The sequence below is a fragment of the Xenopus tropicalis genome, chromosome 4 (assembly GCF_000004195.4).
Source record: "Xenopus tropicalis strain Nigerian chromosome 4, UCB_Xtro_10.0, whole genome shotgun sequence".
Classification (NCBI taxonomy): domain Eukaryota; kingdom Metazoa; phylum Chordata; class Amphibia; order Anura; family Pipidae; genus Xenopus; species Xenopus tropicalis.
This window is the reverse complement of record NC_030680.2, coordinates 100,399,180-100,421,280: the sequence shown is the minus strand read 5'-3', so window position 1 is coordinate 100,421,280 and position 22,101 is coordinate 100,399,180. Positions and strand designations below refer to the sequence as shown.

At 37.5% G+C, this 22,101-nt stretch overlaps 1 protein-coding gene across 6 annotated transcripts in view; it reads left to right on the top strand.

The window, feature by feature from the left end:
* Nucleotides 1–22,101, top strand: part of cacna1e (calcium channel, voltage-dependent, R type, alpha 1E subunit) — a 362,844-nt gene that overhangs the window by 310,042 nt on the left and 30,701 nt on the right. For 5 of the 6 annotated variants that reach the window (XM_031900983.1, XM_018093597.2, XM_031900981.1 and 2 more), the window contains 22 exons: nt 4,962–5,077; nt 6,121–6,174; nt 6,310–6,399; nt 6,584–6,793; nt 6,984–7,096; nt 7,301–7,413; nt 7,582–7,713; nt 8,681–8,753; nt 9,195–9,312; nt 10,301–10,368; nt 11,480–11,577; nt 12,592–13,173; nt 14,145–14,407; nt 14,708–14,879; nt 15,864–15,993; nt 16,460–16,519; nt 16,927–17,033; nt 17,202–17,213; nt 17,609–17,705; nt 19,521–19,681; nt 21,246–21,383; nt 21,464–21,665. In XM_031900983.1, the coding sequence (XP_031756843.1) occupies nt 4,962–5,077; nt 6,121–6,174; nt 6,310–6,399; nt 6,584–6,793; nt 6,984–7,096; nt 7,301–7,413; nt 7,582–7,713; nt 8,681–8,753; nt 9,195–9,312; nt 10,301–10,368; nt 11,480–11,577; nt 12,592–13,173; nt 14,145–14,407; nt 14,708–14,879; nt 15,864–15,993; nt 16,460–16,519; nt 16,927–17,033; nt 17,202–17,213; nt 17,609–17,705; nt 19,521–19,681; nt 21,246–21,383; nt 21,464–21,665 (3,109 nt within the window). The remainder of the gene's footprint in view (nt 1–4,961; nt 5,078–6,120; nt 6,175–6,309; nt 6,400–6,583; nt 6,794–6,983; nt 7,097–7,300; nt 7,414–7,581; nt 7,714–8,680; nt 8,754–9,194; nt 9,313–10,300; nt 10,369–11,479; nt 11,578–12,591; nt 13,174–14,144; nt 14,408–14,707; nt 14,880–15,863; nt 15,994–16,459; nt 16,520–16,926; nt 17,034–17,201; nt 17,214–17,608; nt 17,706–19,520; nt 19,682–21,245; nt 21,384–21,463; nt 21,666–22,101) is intronic. The other variant, XM_031900980.1, reaches the window with a different exon arrangement.

The following is a 22,101-nucleotide window of genomic DNA, read 5'->3' as shown; positions in this document are numbered from 1 at the left end:
GGCATATGTAGCATGGGACAGAGAAGGTGCACAATTTTGGGTTCAATTCCCTGTATAGCTGTGACATGGTTTTGCTCCCTGATTCCTATCTCATGCCTAAGAGATTTGCTACATAAATAATAATATATGTTTCTTACACAGTGCATTGAAAGAATTATCTCTAGTAACACCATAAAAGCATAAAAATGTATCAAAGTAATTAGAATATAGTGTGCTGTTGCCCTCCTACTTGTGTGTTCGCTTCAGAAAGACTACTATAGTTTATATAAACAAAGCTACTGTGTAGCCATGGGGACAGCCATCCAAAGTGAAATAGGGCTTAATGTCACAGGTTACATAGCAGATACCTGATAAGCTCTGTAAAACACCATTGTCTGCTATGTAACCTGTGCCATTTAGCCCTATTTAAATTTGAATAGCTAATCCCATGACTACACAGCGACTATAGTAGTCTTTCTGAAGCCATTGCAGGGCAACAGTACAGTATATTTGAATTACTACATTTTCATTTTTTTGTGTTACTGTTCCTTTAAAGCTACAAATACCATAAAACTTGCTGTGTGTGGTGGGAGTGGGTGACATAGTCTCCATCATCTAAAACAGTGCTGTCCAACTTCTGCGGTGCCGAGGGCCGGAATTTCTCTTGCATACATGGTGGAGGGCCGCTAATGGAAGCCAGTTTTGACCACTCCCCTTTTTGAAACCACACCCACTTCAAACCACACCTATTTTATCACAATGGCGGTAGCACAGCAAAATCCCAAATGCTTGGTCCTTACTGTGGGGATATCAACCGTCATTCATATGTGAAAGAATTATGTCATATTAAGATATACCCTTAAATTCCATATGCCTCCGCCTCCCCTGTGGATAGCACAGCAACCCCCAGTACATAATTACACACCTTAGGGACCATTTAATGGCTATTTCCAACTGCTAACAAACTCCCACAACAAACCCCTGCCAGGTTCACATCCCACAAGCAGCATAGGGCAGGCAGAGTATGGCACACACAGGCAGCACTCTGCCTGCCCTACCCTGCCTGTGTGTGCCATACTCTGCCTGCCCTACCCTGCCTGTGTGTGCCATACTCTTCCTGCCCTACCCTGCCTGTGTGTACCATACTCTCCCTGCCCTATGCTGCCTGTGTGTGCCATACTCTGCCTGCCCTACCCTGCCTGTGTGTGCCATACTCTGCCTGCACTACCCTGTCTGTGTGTGCCATACTCTACCTGCCCTATGTAGCCTGTGTGTGCCATACTCTGACTGCCCTTAGCTGCCTGTGTGTGTCATGCTCTGCCTGCCCTACCCTTCCCATGTGTGCCATACCCTCCCTGCCTTATGCTGCCTGTGTGTACCATACTCTCCCTGCCCTATGCTGCCTGTGTGTGCCATACTCTGCCTGAACTACCCTGCCTGTGTGTACCATACTCTCCCTGCCCTATGCTGCCTGTGTGTGCCATACTCTGCCTGCCCTATACTCTCTGTGTGTGCCAAACACACAGGCAGCATAGTCCAGGCAGTACCTACATAGGTACCTACACACAGAGGTGTGAAGAAGTGAACAATGGGGGTGATTAGACCCTGAGCCTGAGGTGTGAACACTGCAGGCGTTGAACAAAGCAGGTATTAAAAGGTGTGAAAACCACAGGGATTACATGTTTAAACAATACAGAGGGATTACAGCCTGAATCTGAGGTGATAACCATGCAGGGGGCCAGTTAATCTCAGTACTGATACCATTTAAAGTTTACACAAAGGTAAACCATCAAAGCAGCCAAACAGGTGGGGGGCCACACAGAGGGGGGTCGTGGGCCGCCAGTTGGACAGCACTGATCTAAAACACACCTGAGATTATATAATGCAGGCATGATCATAGTTCTTGATACAAGATACTGCAACCAGGATATACTGCTGTGCAAACCAGCCCCTTCATGGGATATATTCTGTGAATGCATCTGCGCATCAGCATACATCATGTATAGATAATAATCATGTAGCGTATCCATTTCTTATATAAGTAGGCTAGCATTTCTGAAAACTGAATTTGTGTTTGTGTATTTTGTGCCTGAATCCTGTACATATTTCCTGACTTAGTATATATTTGTGTGGTAGCCTTGCATTCATGTTCAGAACACCTAAGGGCCAATAGGCTATTTATTTTTTGGATGGTTAATTGTGCCTGTTTAGTTGCAATAGTGTCATAAACATTAACACTAGCATCTCAAAGTTGCTCATCCCAGTAGGATACATTGGACTGGGTTTCCACGGCAACAGTAAAACCTCCAGAATGTGTAAACAGCTCAGTGTTTGTGCTGCACTGTGAGTTTTAGGCTGGAGGGGAGGAGATGGTACTGATGGATGGGCAGAGATTGTGCTTGTTAACTTGATACAGAGGTTACAACCAGCAACATCTCACCCCTAAATATCTGCAATGTAATGAGGGGAAACAAGTAAAATACTTAAGTCCTTATAGACATTTGCTCAGAATGTGGCATAGCAGCATGGAGAGTTGTTTTATTGCTAAAAGCATAAGGATTTCTTTTGGATTGTACTGTAAAAATTCAGATTTTTAGACCATTGTGCCAATACCATTTAAGAGCATTCTGTGTGAAACTACAATATATGCTAGTGCTTCTTGTTTTTTCAATCAAAACGTAGACTTCAACAGAAGTGATTTTTTGTATTGTTCAGCAATAAAATGACATTATGACACAGTATTCTTTTAATAAAAGTGACAGGATCAGAGATACTTTACACAAGCCAAGTTAGAGTTGCAGTTAGTCACAGTTCAAAGTGGCTACTTGTTTTTTACTTAGAAATAAAATAGCAGTTGCAATAAATAGCAACGATTTAAGTACAGGTATGGGACCTATTATAAAGAATGCTTGGGACCTATTATAAAGAATGCTTGGGACCTAGGGTTTTCCATAATTTTGATCTTCTTTCAAGGAGAAGCAAAGGTTAAAACTAAGTAAGCTTTATCAGAAAGGTCTATGTAAATACAGCCATAAGCAATCACAGTATTGCTACCCTGAGTCCTCTGTGAAAAGAAACACAGCATTCCTTTGTTTCTATTCTGTACACATGGGCTCTGGTATCAGACTTCCTTCTTTCAGCTCAAACCTTACAGCACAGACATGGGCATGAGCCTGCGCAGTTTCCTCTCACCATCCCTCCCCCCCCCCCTTTTCCCTCCTCCCAACTTCCCTCCCTGCTTTTATCTGAGCCCAGAGCTAGGAGAGAGAGAGACAGGCAAGAGAGGGTAGTAATGTCACACCAAGCTTTTATGGCAACTGCTATCGTAAACAAACACAGGGAGCTTCTAGGGCTGTTTAGTCAGGTACGGTAAAGCATCCTATAGAATAAATATAGTGCACTATTGTTGCTATGTATTGGCTAAACAGTGTAAGTAGCTTTCCTTCTTGATGAAGTCTACTAAAAATCAATTGAACATGAGATAAACACAATAGGCTTGTTTTGCCACCAATAAGGATTAATTATATCTTGGCTGAGAACAAATACAAGGTACTGTTTTATTAAGAAATTATTTTTAAAAATGTACATTATTTGATTGTAATGGACTAGTGGGAGATGGTCTCCCTGTTATTCATGGCTTTCTGGATAACAGGTTTTCGGGTAACAGATACCATACCTGTAACAGAAAGTAGTTACATTTTTCTGAGAAAACTTGCCCTATAGAGAATCTGGTATCTAAAATGTACCAATTCACCATACAGTAAAGGGGGATTAGTTTTAACAATATGTATGATTAATACATATAAAATGCCTCCATGGCAGGGTTTTTAGAGTGTGCTTACCTGTAGCAGACTAAATGAGGGGTGTGGGCCAATAAGCCTTCAGGGATGATAGGTTATAATCATATAGTACATTATGGAGCAGATTTACTAATCCACGAATTCGAATCCTGAATGGGAAAAATTCGCAAATATCCCGAAAATGCTTACGAAAAAAACGTATTAGTCACAATAATATCGTAAAGTCACAACATCTTCGTACTGAACCTCCATGGGTGGATTGAACCAAAAAAGTGTGAATACAACTGCTCCAAGTCCTTAGGTTATAGTTTATTCATGTAAATGCAAATCTTTAGCCGAATGGTGTTGCTGGTATTGTACAGATCAGATTTGTTATTAGTAATGACCAACAAATTAAACAACCACAATGTGTGTTAATGACGGAACAGGGCGCATATATATATTATAGCCTTGTCAGGTTGTGTGCTATACGGCCCATTTCCTTTCATCTCTCCCCTTTGCTTTTAGCAAAGACTTAAATAGAGTGGTGTATATACCTCATGATTAAAATTATATATTCTCTTTATCACACACTTCTAACTCCCCTGATTGCTTCTATTAAAGCCTCACTTTGCTACAGAATTGAAACAATAGACTGATTGGTTGTTCTATCTAGACAAAGTGTAAGCGCAGCCAAGATAATTTGACTAAACCATAGTGTTTGGCAGGTAGCTAAGTAGTCGGGTCACATTCTTATCAAGAATTAAATTTTCCCAGCAAAGGGGAAAATTACTGTTTAAAATATACATACCCAACTATACTAACATGACTAAAAGAGTTAAAGGATTTAAATATAAAGAAATGTTTTAGATCAAAGATGTATTTGAAGGGGAACTAGCATGAAATTTATGTTGTAATATGGTAAAACAGAGGAATTTGGAAACTGGATTTAAGACTTGATACTTTAAAAAGGGTTCAGAATATTTAGAAATACATGTACAATGGGCTATTTAACAACATATGGGCTATGTAATAAAGGGCACTAAGTTTGCCCAGGAGCAGTAACCCATTTACTCATCACCTGTTTAAAAGTAAACATCATATTGTTGGCTATGGGTTACTGCTACTGGGCAAACTTAATGCCCTTTATGACACATAGTAAAGGCACTAAGCCTTTGGATGTTTTTGTTTCTCTGATTTCAGTGAATTTGCCAAAGAGAGGGAAAGAGTGGAAAACCGCCGGGCTTTCATGAAGTTGCGCAGGCAGCAGCAGATTGAGAGGGAGTTGAATGGCTATCGGGCATGGATAGATAAAGCTGGTGAGTGACAAAGCAAGGTATAAAAGGCATTTTAAATGCAGGTGTGTTTGTGGTGTTATATATTAACAACAGCAAAATCTGTCAGCAACCAATCACACCTTTGCTTTCATCTTTCTACTAGCCACATTAAACTGTTCAATGCTAACAGCTCATAGGATGATACAATTAACTACACCTGTAGACAAGTAACACTTAAGCCAAGTTGCACTTTTATAAAGGAGACCATGCCTTATTTTACAAAGAGAACCACTGCCAGCATACAGGAGAAAAGCTATGTTCTGCATTTTTATTGGGTTTCGTTGTAAGGATGTTACATTTTACTCTCAAAAATAAAATTATTGGCAACTCCTTAAGCTTTTATTTCAGAGGGCTTGACACTTACCCCATTACCACTTTTGCTGCATCATTTCAATAACCAAAATGATTCATTTTTTTCAAGATTAAATGGCACAGTTGCAAATGCCAGGTAACTAGATAATGAAATTCCAGTATAAATGGGATCAAAATAATTTTATTATTATTTCAATTTTGCTAATATAAATGAAAAATAACCTACATTCTTGATTAAAACCACTGCTTTTAAGACTATATTGACATGTTTAGTCAGGACAGAAATCATTAATACAATAGAGCAGTGAACAAAAGCTTTTCTGTTCCTACTGTATATTAGCGTTTAATTCATAGCAATAACCAGGGAGTTGCCCCTCCTGCATACATCCAGTAAAACAACAACAGCTGTGTTCCCCTCATTTCACTTGTCCAGAGTTCCTTTTACTATAGCCAGTCTCTAGCACCTTAGTTACTATGAGTATTATATTGTCATTGGTCCTTGATAGTGTCCTTGCTGTAAATGCATTTCCATCTCCAAAGTGAATAGGCTTTTCCCCTTAATTCATTCTCATGCTTACAGAAAATATTCCAATGCTAGAAAAAGTGTAATTGCAAATTGCTCTACAGCTATATATATATATATTATAGATATATATATTTACATATCCATGGAACTACTCATTTTTCACTCTTCTGTTTATGTTTACATTCAGAGGAAGTCATGTTGGCAGAAGAAAACAAAAATTCTGGGACCTCTGCTTTAGAAGGTAACAATAATGCCCATGCTACAGTATTACTCACCCATAATATTAAACATATAGAATTATTTCTATACATTTGCTTATACTTGTAATTTAAATTGCATTGTGGCAGAGTCTAACACTACTTCTAATATATTTAAGTTCTTAGGCGAGCAACCATTAAACGAAGTAGAACAGAAGCCATGAACCGGGACTCTACTGAGGACCATTGTGTTGACATATCCTCTGTTGGTAAGAGCAGCATTAAAATTGACCATGATAGCTGTGATATATATATGGGAAAATTAAACCTACTAATAACCTGATTTGCACTGATGATAGCTTGAAGCAGATAGCCCTATAAAATATTTCAGCCAAAACAAATCTGTAAATATGCAAAAAGTTTTTAAACTAACTGTCTTAATTGGTTCATCAGGCACCCCCCTTGCTAGAGCAAGCATCAAAAGTACCAAAATGGATGGGGCATCATATTTTCGGCACAAGGAAAAACTATTGCGTGTCTCCGTTCGTCACATGATCAAATCCCAGGTTTTCTACTGGATGGTCCTGGGAGTGGTAGCACTTAACACTTTCTGTGTGGCTATTGTCCATCACAACCAGACCCTGTGGCTCTCAAATGTTCTTTGTAAGTTTAGACTTTTCTTTCCTGTTAGCTTACATTAGTAATAGTTCTAGTGATCTGGCTAAGCAGGCTTACAGCAAATACTTAGATTTTAAAATGCAAGTTGTTATGAAATGCAGATGACTATAAATTGTAATGGTGGAACAGAAGCTTTATGTAAAATGGAGCAATTGTTTTGTTATCTTTCTTACAGACTATGCAGAATTTCTGTTTCTTGGGTTATTTTTGGTGGAGATGGCTTTTAAAATGTATGGAATGGGTCCACGTCTTTACTTTCACTCATCCTTCAACTGCTTTGATTGCGGGGTAAGATGTTTTGCTGTCATCACTAAATACAATACTGAATATACACACATATATATTAATATCTTTATATGCGTTCATTATATTATTAACAAGTCTCCCTGCACCTTCATAGGCACAGCCTCATGTGTGTTGATTTCCCATGTGAGAATCATTCTTTTCTATTCAAGAAATAGGTGTTAATGGAATATATTTTTCTTCCCACAGGTCACAATAGGTAGTATATTTGAAGTACTTTGGGCCATATTTAGACCAGGAACTTCCTTTGGAATCAGTGTCTTAAGAGCTCTCCGACTTTTGAGAATCTTCAAAATAACAAAGTAAGAATCATCTTTTAAAGTGCCACCCCAAATCTTAGACAATCATTTTGTAACTCTAAATTCCAAGAAATAGTTCTGTAAATTACAGATATCATGTCCAAATATGGCAGAATACTGTTTCTTTAGACTTTTTTCTGTTTTCTAATCACAGTTCTTTATGTTTTGCAGATACTGGGCCTCACTACGAAACCTTGTAGTATCATTGATGAATTCTATGAAATCCATCATCAGCCTGCTCTTCCTTCTATTCCTCTTCATAGTTGTTTTTGCTCTCCTTGGAATGCAGTTATATGGTGGCAGGTAGAAGACAAGCTTGATTTAAATTAAAATATTTTGGTTCACAATACTATATATATACTGTATATATACTATATTTAACTATATAGATAAGCTTATATATCATATATATAAGATAAGCAATCTCAGTATGAAAATTAAATATATTGCATTGTTTGTATATTAAAATCATATTAACTAATGCAATATGCTCTAAGTTTATACTGTTATAATACACATAAATATCCTGTTCTTGGTGACGTCATCAGTTATAATCAGTGCTTAGAGAAGTCATTTCTGTCACATGACTCACTGAAACTTATGTATTATAATAAAGTATTCCCTGTTGTAAAATATGAGGATATTAGCAGTCATCTTGTTGTTCCATGGCCTGTATAAAAGCATCTTTTATATGGTCATAGAAATCCTCTATAACTTATAATATCCTTTTATTTTACAAGAGGGGGTTACATTATTCGCTATATATTTCCTAACTGAAGAAACTGACGATAGTACTGATTTAGTTTAAATCATAAACACCCTTGAACAGTAGTGACCATTTATTTAACAAAATGGCTTAAAATATCTGTATAGGCAAGTACTGGCAAATTTTCCCTGGCGACAGGCGACTAACTAGTGGATTGATAGTAAAACTGGCACAGTGCAAACTGATTTAAATAGATAGTTGCAATGGCTTTTACATTTCTTTGGAAATGACGATATATAGTGCATGTCTAGATTTTAATTGCATTAGTATAGATTTTTTATTTAAAATAATAAACAATGATAGAATATTTCTCCACCCGTAGGAGTTCACCTCAAATAATTCTATTTACTAGTATTTAAGTGACTTTGTCTATGCCATTTATTTTAAGCGTGCACAATTTTTGTGTGCTTCAGTTTCCTATTCTGCCTCTTTTTTTAATTTACTGGCAGATTTTGGCAAAATGGATATTTTCTCCATCTTTCTCTATATTTTCCCCACTTACAGATTCAATTTTAATGATGGCACTCCTTCTGCAAACTTTGATACATTCCCTGCAGCCATCATGACTGTATTCCAGGTAAAAAGTTTTTATTTTTTTTCGTAAATTATATTGGGCCTGTTTTTCTTAAAAATCCCAGACTGCAAATATTGAATCTGTTAACCAGAAATACTGTAAAATGCCTCAACGTGCATTGTTTGCATAAACAGTTGCTTACTCTTGCTTGATTTGCTAACATGGTGATCCAACTAACAGAATGATCCCTTATATTGAAAAACCCATCTCCCAAGGACACTAGATAATAGATTCCATGTCTGTATCCTTTAACTCTGGTATTTGCAGAATGCATTGCCTTTACAGCCCTATATAGTACATTCAGCTGATTTAAAACTAGTATTTATACAGATATTTGATGTGTTCCCTGGAAGAGCCACCGGACACAAAAACACAGCTCACACTACAAATTTGACATTTGTGCCTCTAGGTTTCATTTTTATCCTGTTTTTTCTATTCATTCAGATTCTGACAGGAGAGGATTGGAATGAAGTGATGTACAATGGTATTCGCTCCCAAGGTGGTGTTCGATCCGGAATGTGGTCTTCCATATACTTTATTGTCCTTACCCTTTTTGGAAATTGTATCCCATTATTTACAATTCTTTCCACAGAAGTATTAGGGGCTGATTTACTAACCCACGAATTCGAATCCGAATTGGAAAAATTCCGATTGGAAAACGAACATTTTGCGACTTTTTCGTATTTTTTGCGATTTTTTCAGCGCCTTTACGACTTTTCGGAAATTATCGCGACTTTTTCGTTACCAATACGATTTGCGCGAAAAAACGCGAGTTTTCCATAGCCATTCCGAAAGTTGCGCAAAAACTGGCGATTTTTTCGTAGCGTTAAAACTTGCGCGAAAAGTTGCGCCTTTTTCGTAGCGTTAAAACTTAAAAGGCGCGATGTTTCGCACAAGTTTTAATGCTACGAAAAAATCGCAACTTTTCGCGCAAGTTTTAACGCTACGAAAAAATCGCCAGATTTTGCGCAACTTTCGGAATGGCTACGAAAAACTCGCGTTTTTTCGCACAAATCATATTGGTAACGAAAAAGTTGCGGTAATTTTCCGAAAAAATCGCAAAATACCGATCATTACGAAAAAAACACAATCGGACGCATTCGGCCCATTCGTGGGTTAGTAAATGTGCCCCTTAGTCTATGCAGAAAAAAGTTATCACAAGAATATAACGTCTGAAAATGAATAATGATCAGTGAAATATATATTCATATTCCAGCTAATCTGCAGAGTTGTGAAAAGGCATGTGTAGCCATTTTGGCAATTTCCTTATATACTTTTGTTGGTGATCCTGCCAGCACAAAAATATCCTTTAACATTCTTTAGAGTGAGACTAATGCAGGCCAATTCTTTAATGATTATTTTTACTGCTTACAATTATATTTATGGCTGCCCTTCCTCAGTACAGCAATTACACTCACTCAGTCTTATAGTTTTAATTTTGTGGCAATACTTTGTACTGTGTTCCTAAATCTTTTACTTTACCCTCATATTCCCTCTCTTCTATACAGCATCTCTGTTTTATGAATGCATGTTATTCTTAACTCTGTCAGACACACTGCTAAATGTATTTCTTGCCATTGCTGTGGACAACCTGGCTAATGCACAGGAGTTAACTAAGGTGGGTATGCAATGGAGCCTAATTATTTTTTCTTTTGATCTCCCCTTTGACTAGATCTATTTTAAAGCAGAATTGTTTGCTATGGCAGACTGTTCTTATGGAATAGAATTAAATCACTGGGTAATGAGGTCTTTTTAGAATAACTAACTGCTCTGGGCAAATGGAATTTATGCAGTGATGGTAAGATTTGTTTGACAGTTTGAATATTGAGCATTGTTACAGTATGCTGAGCATGTGCTCTGATGACTTTGTTTGAAATAGAAGTAAGGTTAGATCAGAAATTTAGTTGCATGCTGGGGTGGAAATGTACATCTAATTTTTAAAGGGGACCTCCAGCTTCCGAACCAAAATTTGTTAAAAAGCCCCAAACAACACAGAAACCCCTAATATATATATACATTTACATAGTTTGTTATATAGGGTTTAAAAAAGACCAGAGTCCATCCAGTTTAACCTTTCCAAGTAAACCCAGCACACACAGCCTATACTGACCTATCTATACACTCACATACTTTTAACTGTAATCTGTTCCCTTAAAAAGTATGAATAAATACCACTTTATTATTATTATTTATATGCTAAAATCCAGCTGCAAAACAGCTATTCTCTTTCAGAATCATTTGAAATACTGGCAGAGGAGGAAGGACTAAAACATTGATGTTACAAGTTGTAACAACTTCCCCACTGCTTATACACAGCATGCAGGAACTACATGACCCACAATGCATTGCATTGTTACTTTTCTTATTGACATCACATGGCAGAGAATTGTGGGATTTGGGGATGCAAGCTGAAGGCAGGCTGAGGACAGTCAACTACTGTTACATTTTTTTTGAGTCTTAAAGTAGTCAGCCAGATCTGCAGGGGGCTGGGCTTAGGTAACTGTTCCAAACCATATTATTACATTAATAAACCATGAAAAGGCTGCATATTTTTTAAGTGATGTATATTGCAAAGTTCCTTGAAATTATGTTTACTTTTCAAAAAGCTTGTGTTTGGGTGGAGTCCCCCTATAAAACTATAGTAACTTTTGCTACAAATCAGATAAAATAAAACTGAAATGCTCTATGATTAGTGGGTAGTTCATTTATTTTGGCATTGTTCTACCTAGGATGAGCAAGAAGAAGAGGAAGCTTTCAATCAGAAGCATGCACTGCAAAAAGCGAAGGAGGTCAGCCCCATGTCTGCACCTAATGCATCATGTATTGAGTGAGTCTTATTTCTACCCTGAACTTTCTAGTAGATACAACAGAGCCCTTCCTCATACTGTACTTACTGCTTAGTCCATACCAGTCCTACATTAAGCCATAATACAACAGATATAGTTAAACCCTGTGCAAGCCAAATATTTCCTGTATTGATAGACAAAACATTCAGATTTAGCCTGGCATTAGTTAGTTTTAACTGGGAAATGCACATATTTTTGGGGTAAACCTCTAAGCCGTAGGTGACACAAAATTTGTTTGGCTAAATAATGATCATAGTTTGATAAAACAATTCCATCCCATCAATCTCAAAGTAATAAAATGAGTAACAGTATTTTAAGTTTTGTACATTAAACAAGTTATGGACAACTACTCAGAAAGTTGTGTATTCATACAGCCCATCAGCTAAGAAGGTGAACAGCCTGATTGGGCAAGCACTAAAGTGACTAACGAATAACAAACATACGCAGTCTTTGGACATGGGCATTTAGGGACTGGGTGACCAGTAATGCCTCTGTCTCTGTACTGCAAATGCTACAACAATATCTATGTTTATTTGATAAATATAATTTAGATCTAAATATTGGTGCAGAGAAACAAAAATTCTATATCCAATAAATGGGCTATGTACTCCAACGGGCTTCAAAATGTGCTCTTTTATTCCATTTATACCAGCATCAACAATATCTTGGTTCTTGTTTGGGGGTGTTTAAGGACCTTGCACTGATAAGGTCTTGTTTCAAGACTAATATTATAGTATTTTCACTTAAGACTGCAGCCATTTCTAATTGATTGATAAGTAGTTATAATCTCATTTTTTTTTAATGTTGTTTTTAACTATGTTGGAGCATATACAAAACACATGGTCCTTCTAGCTACTATTAACAAGTTGTTTGTTTCCCTAAAATATGCTAAATATGGTTCAGGGTCAGAATGGAGTGTGAGGGTGCTGCCAACCCAGGGGCTCCCACACCCCCGGGCCTGCATTAAATTTTTTGTTTCATCTGTCTTTTTCTAGGAAGGAGCGCAGAAAACGGCACACATTGTCTATATGGGAGCAGCGCACAAGCCAGCTAAGGAGGCACATACAGATGTCTAGTCAAGAAGCTCTCCAGAGTGAAGAACTGGCAGCATTGAATCCACACTCCAGTATCTATCGCAAGACAAAGGAAGCTGCTGAACAAAACACAGAAAAAGAAGAAGTGCATCAAGACGCAAAACTGGCAATAGACCCAGTTGAAGGACCACCAGAAGGTGAAGGAAGCCCTTCTAATAGAAATCTCAGGGAAAACTGGCGCCAGAAGTCCAGGCATGGAAATTCTGAAAACACTGAGCCAAATGGAACAACTCCAGAAGAAGCAATGCGCCGCAGACAAAGTCAGAGACGCAGCCGTCATAGAAGAGTTAGAACTGAAGGTCGTGAGCAGTGTAGCAATCCAAACAGTACCTCAGCAAGCAGAGAAGGTGGTCTTGACAAAGTCTCTGCAGAGGATGGAAGAACAATTCCAGAAGAGAAGAGCAATGGAGAAGCCAAAGAAGTCAAAGGGGTTGATGATGAGCCTCTAAAGATTTGTATATCTTCAAGAAATTGCGAGGACAGGTAAGACACATTTTCCTGATACACAACAGGTTTCTGTTTATTTTCTGTTCAGTATCCCCTGTCTACAAAGGCAATGAGCTATAATGGATAATGGATTATAATTGTTCGAAACACTTTAGTATTGGTTGCAAAAATTAGTAACATGTACCTAGTTTAATCCTTGCTGAGTTTATATTGTTACTGAAAATAAAACTGATAAACTGCAGCCTCCAGCATGAAAGTATTTGCCAGGCAATATGCAATGTATCCTTACATGCTGATGCTGGTAAATTAACTGAATTTAATGCAATCCTTCATTTAATTCTTTGATTTATTATTATATTGTTGTTTTCATTTTTAAAACACATTTTTGTTAGCAAATTCCCTAATCTCCAGAAAGAGGAGCAGATATCTCAGATTTTGAGAAGATCCAATAACAATACTATTCGGGAAAATCGGAAACATCATAATGTAGTAAATAATTTTATTAGTGGATTTGCTTAAAAATTTTCAGGTTGAAATAATAAATCCATTTAATAGAAACCTCGTGCATATCAAAATATATTTCCTCAGACATCATCACACCCAAGAATAATTAAATATATTACAAAAAAAGAGACAAGATATCTGATATTTCTCACTGATGAGGTCAAGTGACAAAAATAGAGAAAGTTTCTCATATTTTGATAAATTTGCCACCTAATCTTGCAAATAGTTGTTTGATCAATCTTGACTTTTAGCCCACGGAATCTGGGTTCCTACAGTGTATATGCATGGTATCGTCCTGTTAATTTGCCAGGTGGATTTTTATGAAGAAAATGATCATAGCAGCAAAGCAGGCTCTCCATATTGACATTTATCCCTAGCTTTATTTTTCCTACTTTTAAACTTAAAAGCACTTTTTTGTTTTATACCATCTAATCTCCTTCAATCCTTTTCTCAAAATTAAATCTTTTTTTTTTATATGTCCTACCATTGTTTTGGCTTGGAAGAAATATCAGGACTTTGGGTTGTGAGGGTATTGCCTTGAACGATACACCCCTGCAGGATGTGAACAGCCAAGAGAAGGACAGTAGCCCTCCTGATTTGGATTGCAGTGAGCAGGCTCTGTTGGGCAGCATTCAGAGCCAGGAAAGCCCTAATCCAACCAGCTGCAGTTTGCCAGATGTGTCCAGCAGCACCGAGAGAGTCACAGAGAGCACCGTCATTACCTTACCAGATACTGGAATGCCCACCGACTGCACCGTGGTACAGAGTGAGGACTCGTCTCACTCTCTGTATATCTCTGTTTTCTGTTTAGTTTCACCCCATATTTAAGCAAATGTCCCTTAGGGATGTCAAAACTGCTGCCCTCCAGTATTTGTTTAACTACAATTCCTAGGATTCTCCAGCTGTTGGGGAAAGAATGGAATTGCAGTTCTATAACATCTAAAGGGACACAGATTGGCTGTTTATGATCTGCCAAAATGTTTCTCCATTATATGCCAATTATTCTAATTGATTCCCTCAATGAAAATTGCTACTTTTTGACCCTCTGGCATATGACTTTTTACAGTGAGTGAAGGCAGGGATGGAGAAGTCAACTTTGGGTCTTCGCAGCAAGAAAAAGAAGAGGAGGAAGCTGAGGATGGAGAAGAAAGAACTATAAAAAGAAAAGAGAAATTGTTGGAGTCCCCCAAAGCCATTGTACCGTACAGTTCAATGCTCATCTTCAGCTCCACCAATCCGTACGTCTGTATGTCTGAATCTTGTAAGAGTTGCTGTTTACCTGTCTTTTATGTATAGTATTTATTTAAGACTTGTGTTCTCCCTCAATTATTATTATTGCTCTTAATATCTTAAGAAGGGACCAAAAATTATCTGCAGAACATTTTTGCAGCAATTATAGCCATGAGCTGTTTTGAAGTTGTGAGGAAGCAGAAGTAAAGGAAAAGCATACAATTAAGATGATGTCAGAGCTTGGGAAAAATGATCAGAAATCATGGGATGCCATACTACTTAGTTACATACTACTTAGTTAGAAGGTGCCATCCCTAGGGTAGGAAAATGTAAGAATAGAAATAGGGAGATGGTCGCCAAGTTCAAAGATAATGAATGCAGTGGAAGTTGAAATAGGCTGGATAGTTATATTTGGGAAGAATTCAGAGAGCTTCATACAGTGGGTTGCTGGCATCTCTGTGTCTACTGCAGTGCAAAGAGTATTGTATTTATCTATTTAAATAGCACCACCAGTATATTCCGTGCTTTACAAATGTAGACACAGAGGTATAGTTATTATAAATTAGACAGTGAAAATAACTACTCAGGGTCCCTGCTCTGGAGAGCTTACAATCTATTAAAGATCAATTGTCTAGGACAATTCCAAGAGTCTTTTTCCTACAATGTAACCCTTCCTGGGTTTTACTAGAATTCCCAACAGCAGACCCTTGAAAGTTTGCAGTTCCTGCAGTTATGGTTGCCTAGATTTGTTGTTTTGTGAGTGTTCTTTCATATATGCACATTTTGTTTAGAAGACTATTGTCCTTGCTATTTGTATGTGTCTGTGTGGTGGGGAGCCTTTTTACTCTGTCAGCATTTTTGCTTTGGATTCATAATTTTCCCTGTAATGAATATATATATATAGAGAGAGAGGAATCTGTCAGATAAAACTCTCTTTTTTAGTTTTGACAACAGCCTTCTTATTTGCAGACCTTTGTTTGTTTGTATTATAGCATAAGAAAAGTATGTCATTACATTGTTAACCTACGATACTTTGAGATGAGCATCCTGCTGGTAATAGCAGCAAGTAGTATAGCCTTAGCAGCGGAGGACCCTGTACTGACCAACTCGGACCGCAACAAAGTGAGTGAAAATACTTGCATATACCTCCTGCCTTCCCAGCTGTTCCATCAAGTGTATTTATGACTTTATAGCGACCAGCCTCTTCACTGGCCACAAAATAAACTGTCTTTTTCCTATTACAGATTCCATGTCAGTGTTATGACTTTTTACAATAATTAAAGGGGTTGTTCACCTTTAAATTAACTTTTAGCATGATGTAGAGTAGACATTGATATTCTGTGACAATTTGCAATTGGTCATCATTTTTCATTTTAATAATAAAATTGTAGGTTTACCGAGCAATTGTTTTTGGCTTCCGGGGCAGTGACCCCCATTTGAAAGTTAGGTACAAAAGGTAGGCAAATAATCCAAACATTATAAAAAAATAATGAAGACCTATTGTAAAGTTGCTAAAAGTTAAGTTAAAGGTTAACCACCCCTTTAAATTGAGATATTTACTCTGACATCTACTTCTGTTCTTCTTCAGGTTCTTCGCTATTTTGACTATGTTTTCACAGGGGTCTTCACTTTTGAGATGATTATAAAGGTAGGAATGGCATTAACTGGTATCAAATGCTAACAAATAAGTCCAGGAGTGTTAAATACATATACATACATGCATCTTTTTTTTACTAGTAATCTAGTTGCCAAGCCAATCAGTCTCTCATCACACCAAAAGTTTCCTACTATTTCCACTGTGTGGAATTGGCCCGATGTCCCAAAAATTGTGCAAATTGTTGGGAAAAAAAATCAATCAGTGTGTGTAAAAAAGCCATATTGTAGCTATAAACATTTCCTAGCTATTGCAAAGAGCTATTTTGTACACGTATGAGAGGTTTGCCGTCCAACCATTGATCCATCCTTTTAACATCATCTCATCAGTAAGGTGTAATTATCTACAGTCCTGGGTCTTCATGTTGGCACTTGGCACTCAGGCACCTGTCTTTCCCACAGATGATTGACCAAGGTTTGATTTTACACGAGGGCTCCTACTTTCGTGACCTATGGAACATCTTGGATTTTGTTGTTGTTGTGGGAGCCTTAATTGCGTTTGCCTTAGCGTAAGTTGAGCCTTTTCCTGGGTGTTTGTGTTTGTGTTTGTATCCGTCCTACCTCTAGTGTTTAATGGTGTAATATGCTTAGTCCGAAGTGCCTGTGTTATTCTTACCTGTTCCTTTTCTCACTTTCTATCCTAAATAACTGATGCTCATTTATTGGATCTCGCACAGGAATGTTTTGGGGTAAATATGCACTTAAATGTATCTTCCTGTAGAATTGATAAATCTCGCCATTTTAGCTCTTGTTCTCACTATAGCGCATTGTGTTTAAAGATAATAACACATCTATCCTTCTGCTAAATACTCCTGTGTCCATTTTATGTAAAGATGTGCCACAAGGGTGATGCAGAACAAATCCAGCAGCATTTACCACTACTGTTTTATTTCATCTCATTGAACATAACTGTACATTTTTATGCCATCTATTTCCCTTCATGTTACAGCAGGGTTGCAGGCTGTATCTTGGCTCTTTGTCTAATGTAGATGTGTCTGGCAGTCATCCTGTTTGAGACATATGAACCATGAGCTAATATTTCTTTCTTTGCCAGTTTCTAATCTATTTGTTGTATATATCATAGGACTAACAAAGGCCGGGACATCAAAACCATTAAGTCTCTACGTGTGTTACGGGTGCTGCGTCCACTAAAAACAATCAAACGCCTGCCAAAACTGAAGGTAATAAAAAAATGATTTAAAAAAAAATAAAATATATATATATATATATATATATATATTTACAGCATTGCTTATCAGTGCTGTGCAGCTTGAGATCACCCCCAGGTCCAGATTCTTACAGGATAAATGACACCTAAATATATACTGAATGAAATGGTTTGGCTTAAATGTACACACAAGAGAGTAGATTCAAAAGATTCCAGATTTGTGTAAAGCTGATTTCATAGGTTTCCCACTCTCCAGTAGAGAGACATGAGGTTTACAATAACAGAAGGATAAAATGAACAGACTAGTTTAAAAATTTATAATTTGTCTTGATTCTATGACAACCTTTAATAAAATGTAAAACATTTAGCACATGTAAGGCATTTATAACTCCCCATAGGGGCAAAATAAAAATGGAATCACACATTATGGAATTATTTTAGAATCGGGAACAAATGTAAAAACAGTGGTGCTTTTAATAACAGTGAAATTAATTTAGATTGGAAGAAACATTGCATGTTTTACCCATAATCCTATTCAGTTGGAGAGAAAATGCAAGTGGACACCGTAGGCTACCGAACAGTTTTCGTGTGCCTTAAGCCACCAGTGTGATAAAACACTGGCAGATATTTGTACAAAGCAGCATGGGTTTGTAGTAATGAAGAGCAAGTTAATCATTAATGTAACGTTACAAAATTAAACCGTTTAGGCAACGTATGAATTTAATATACGTTTATTAATGACATTTAAAGAAAAATATTGCTGGAACTGGTACATTTGAGCCTTTCTGATTGCATTATCCTGCCCGTCAGACAACTTTGCAAGGCATTACAGTGGTATAGGGATCTATTATATGGAATGCCTGGGACCTGAAGTCTTTCCATAATTTGGAGCACACTTTTTTAAGACTGCTAATAACATATAGATTTAAAAAAAACTACAACAAGAATCATTAAAAATTAAGAACTGTTTGCTTAAATAGAAGTCTGAAAATGGAAGTGAAATGACATATGTGGGACATGAAGATGAAGTAGATTATGACATACAAAAGTGGCTTCTCTGTCTTTATAATGTTTGCCAGCCTGAACATGGAGACATTTTCTTGGTAAATTGGGGAATTTTCACAGTTTTGCACTGGAGAAATTTCATGTAGCAATAATCTTTTTGACAATGCAAAGTTAATTCACCAAAAATGGTTGTGAATTGGCAATGTTCAGACAAGTATTAATTTGACAAGTATTATTTTTTTAGCAAAAATACTCCAGATCTTAGTAAATATGCCCCTATAGTTCTCAGTGCATACCCACCCAAGTCATGGGTAAAGCCATGGGTAAAGCCATGGGTCTTGTAAGTTTAAGGCTGTCCCCCCATCACTGCTACAGAAAGTTGAACAGGCTTTCTATATACACATTTTTCCTCTGGTTCATAATCCCTAAATAAATTTGTCTCTTGTTCATGTACAATAAATGATGGACATATAGCCTGTATAGTTTGGCCAAAATTACATCATTTCTTAACACTGAATTTTTACATTGTACCTACTGAGAATCTTTACCTTTCAACAGCAAACAGGGGGAGTTACTGTATATAGTAACATGGAAACATTTTTATTTTCAGGATATAACCAAAAGATACCAGATCTTTATTATTTGGACCTTTTATCTATTCCTACACATTGCAAATTTAAAAAAAACATACATAGTTTTGCACTCTATTTTAATAAATACTGCCATTTGTATACAAATGAGGATTATAATAGCAAAATGAAACTGTATGAAAACCCTTCCTTTACATCTCTTGTGAAAATAAAAATTCTTTTTCTCTCCCCAGGCAGTCTTTGATTGTGTGGTTAACTCTTTAAAGAATGTCTTTAATATTCTCATCGTATACAAACTCTTCATGTTCATATTTGCTGTAATCGCTGTCCAGCTGTTTAAGGGCAAGTTCTTCTATTGTACAGACAGCTCAAAGGAGACAGAGAAAGAGTGCATGTAAGTTTGGGCATTACAAACTTCTTGTCTTCTTGGTTTTGTTATTTTTTTTTATTTTTGTACAATAGACCATGTTCATGTGGGTTTTTGAGGGAATGCTATACAACAAAAAAATTGTTCCAACACTGGTGATTTGGCAAAAACATGAGGCACTTCGGGGTCAATTATAAGTTTACAGGACATTGTTAAAGGGAGAATATAACCCCCATTTTGACATGAGCTTATTTAGTGGTTCATATGCAGAAATAGGACATAAGCACTATCCAAACTTCCAGACGTAAATATAAATGCAATTTTATTTTTATACAGACATGTCTGATTCAGCAGATTGAAAGGAAACTATATAAGTCTGTCAGTGTTTGACAGTGCCTCCTCCCTCCCCCCCCCCCCCCCAGAGTCTCATTGTAATGCAACCACCCCCATATCCTGTTTCATTGTGAAGAGATGGATTCTGGGACTTAAAGTTTGGGAGTTAAATCTGTGCACCACCCACTATAGAAAGCAGAGGGACTTCAAGATCCAAAATTCATCACTTTTCAATAAAATATGAAAATGACTACTGCATCAAAGGAGAACTAAAGCTTAACAAATAAATAGGCTAGAAATGCTGCACATTAGGTTTTGTGCTTCTGTACCAGCCCAAGGCAACCACAACCCTTTAGCAGGCAAAGATGCCCCAGTAACTCCCCATCTTCTTTTCTGCTGATTCACTGCACATGCTCTGTGCTGCTGTCAGTTGCGGAGCTTAGGGGCCGACACACAATATACTTTATATATAGAATATAAATGTAACAGTATAAGGATGATTAGTAATTCATTTAGATTGGCATTACATGGCAGCGCTATAAAAGTGCAATTAGCATCAGAATTTAACAATCAGCCCCATAGTATCAGTTTCTATGACAGGCCAGCCTCATTTTCTGCTTGATAATTTGCCATGATCCCTAAGCTTAGTTTCTCAACAGCTGCCCAGAACCCACTGAGCATGTGCACTGTCCCAGACAGACTCCACAATGGGGAACTCCTGTGACAACTGTAAAGACCTATATGATTACTACTATAGAGATGTTGAAATTTTAAGCTAGTGCAGTCAGTTTAGTATATAAAATATGATATTTCTAGCCATATTCATCTATAGGGTTTAGTTGGCTTTTAAGCTCTCAGCATAAGGGGTCTTTGAAAATAGCTCATTGGAGTTATCATGGTATCTTTCTATAGAATCAGGGACATTTGTGTGAAACAAAAACACATTTACATTTCTATCTGGAAGTTTAGAAAATGTTTGTGCATCTTTTCAACTCAAGCCAAACTAAATGAGCAAACGTCAAAAAGGGCCATATATTTTCTTTTCAACATTTTTGGACAAAATGTGCCCTACTTTCAATTATGTTGTCACAAATCATTCGATTCTATTTGTCTCCTTTTTAAAACATTATTCTTTAGTTCTGGACAACCTCCAGTCGTGAGATGTATGTTCTTGTCAAATTGTAGTCTGTATCTGTTGTAAAAGACTAAAGCCTGTGCTAACCTAGTAAGTGTCTGTTATCTTGCACGCACTCTTTAGAGGGAGTTACATCGATCACGAAAAGAACAAGATGGAGGTGAAGCGGAGAGAGTGGAAAAGACATGATTTCCATTATGACAACATAATATGGGCTCTTCTTACCCTCTTTACTGTATCAACAGGGGAAGGCTGGCCTCAGTAAGTATGTTGACAGTATTTGAGATTAAAACACATGGGTTAATCCCAATGTAATCCTGGAATATTCTTCCTATATCAAGGGTTCTGCAGCACTCTGTTGATATAACTGAAGAAGATAGGGGTCCAAGCCGAAGCAACCGTATGGAGATGTCCATTTTCTATGTTATCTACTTTGTGGTCTTCCCCTTCTTCTTTGTAAATATATTTGTGGCTCTGATTATCATCACATTCCAGGAGCAAGGAGACAAGATGATGGAGGAATGTTCCCTAGAAAAGAATGAGGTGATTGTTGTACAACTTTCTTCACAGGGAGTGGGATGATTTTTTCTAACAAAACATGAAGCATACTCAGTTCTAACACAAAGCTTAAAGGACAAGGAAAGGCTAAGTCGCTTAGGGGTGCCAAAATGTTAGGCACCCCAAAGTGACTTTAATCGCTTACCTTGTACCCCGGTTGGTGCCCCTGTTAGGAGAAAACAGCACCAGCCCAGGGTACCTGTAGCGAGCGCTTCCTCCTTCCTGCTTCGTTTTGCCAGCGAATTCCCGGGACCGGCGCATGTGCATTAGAGTGAAAAGCCGACTTCTCTGTTAAAGTTCAGCTTTTTCACTCTACTGCGCATGCGCGTGAGCGAAGCAGGAAGCGCTGGCAGCTACCCCGGGCTGGTGCTGTTCTCTCCTAACAGGGGCACCAGCCCGGGGTAAAAGGTAAGCGATTTAA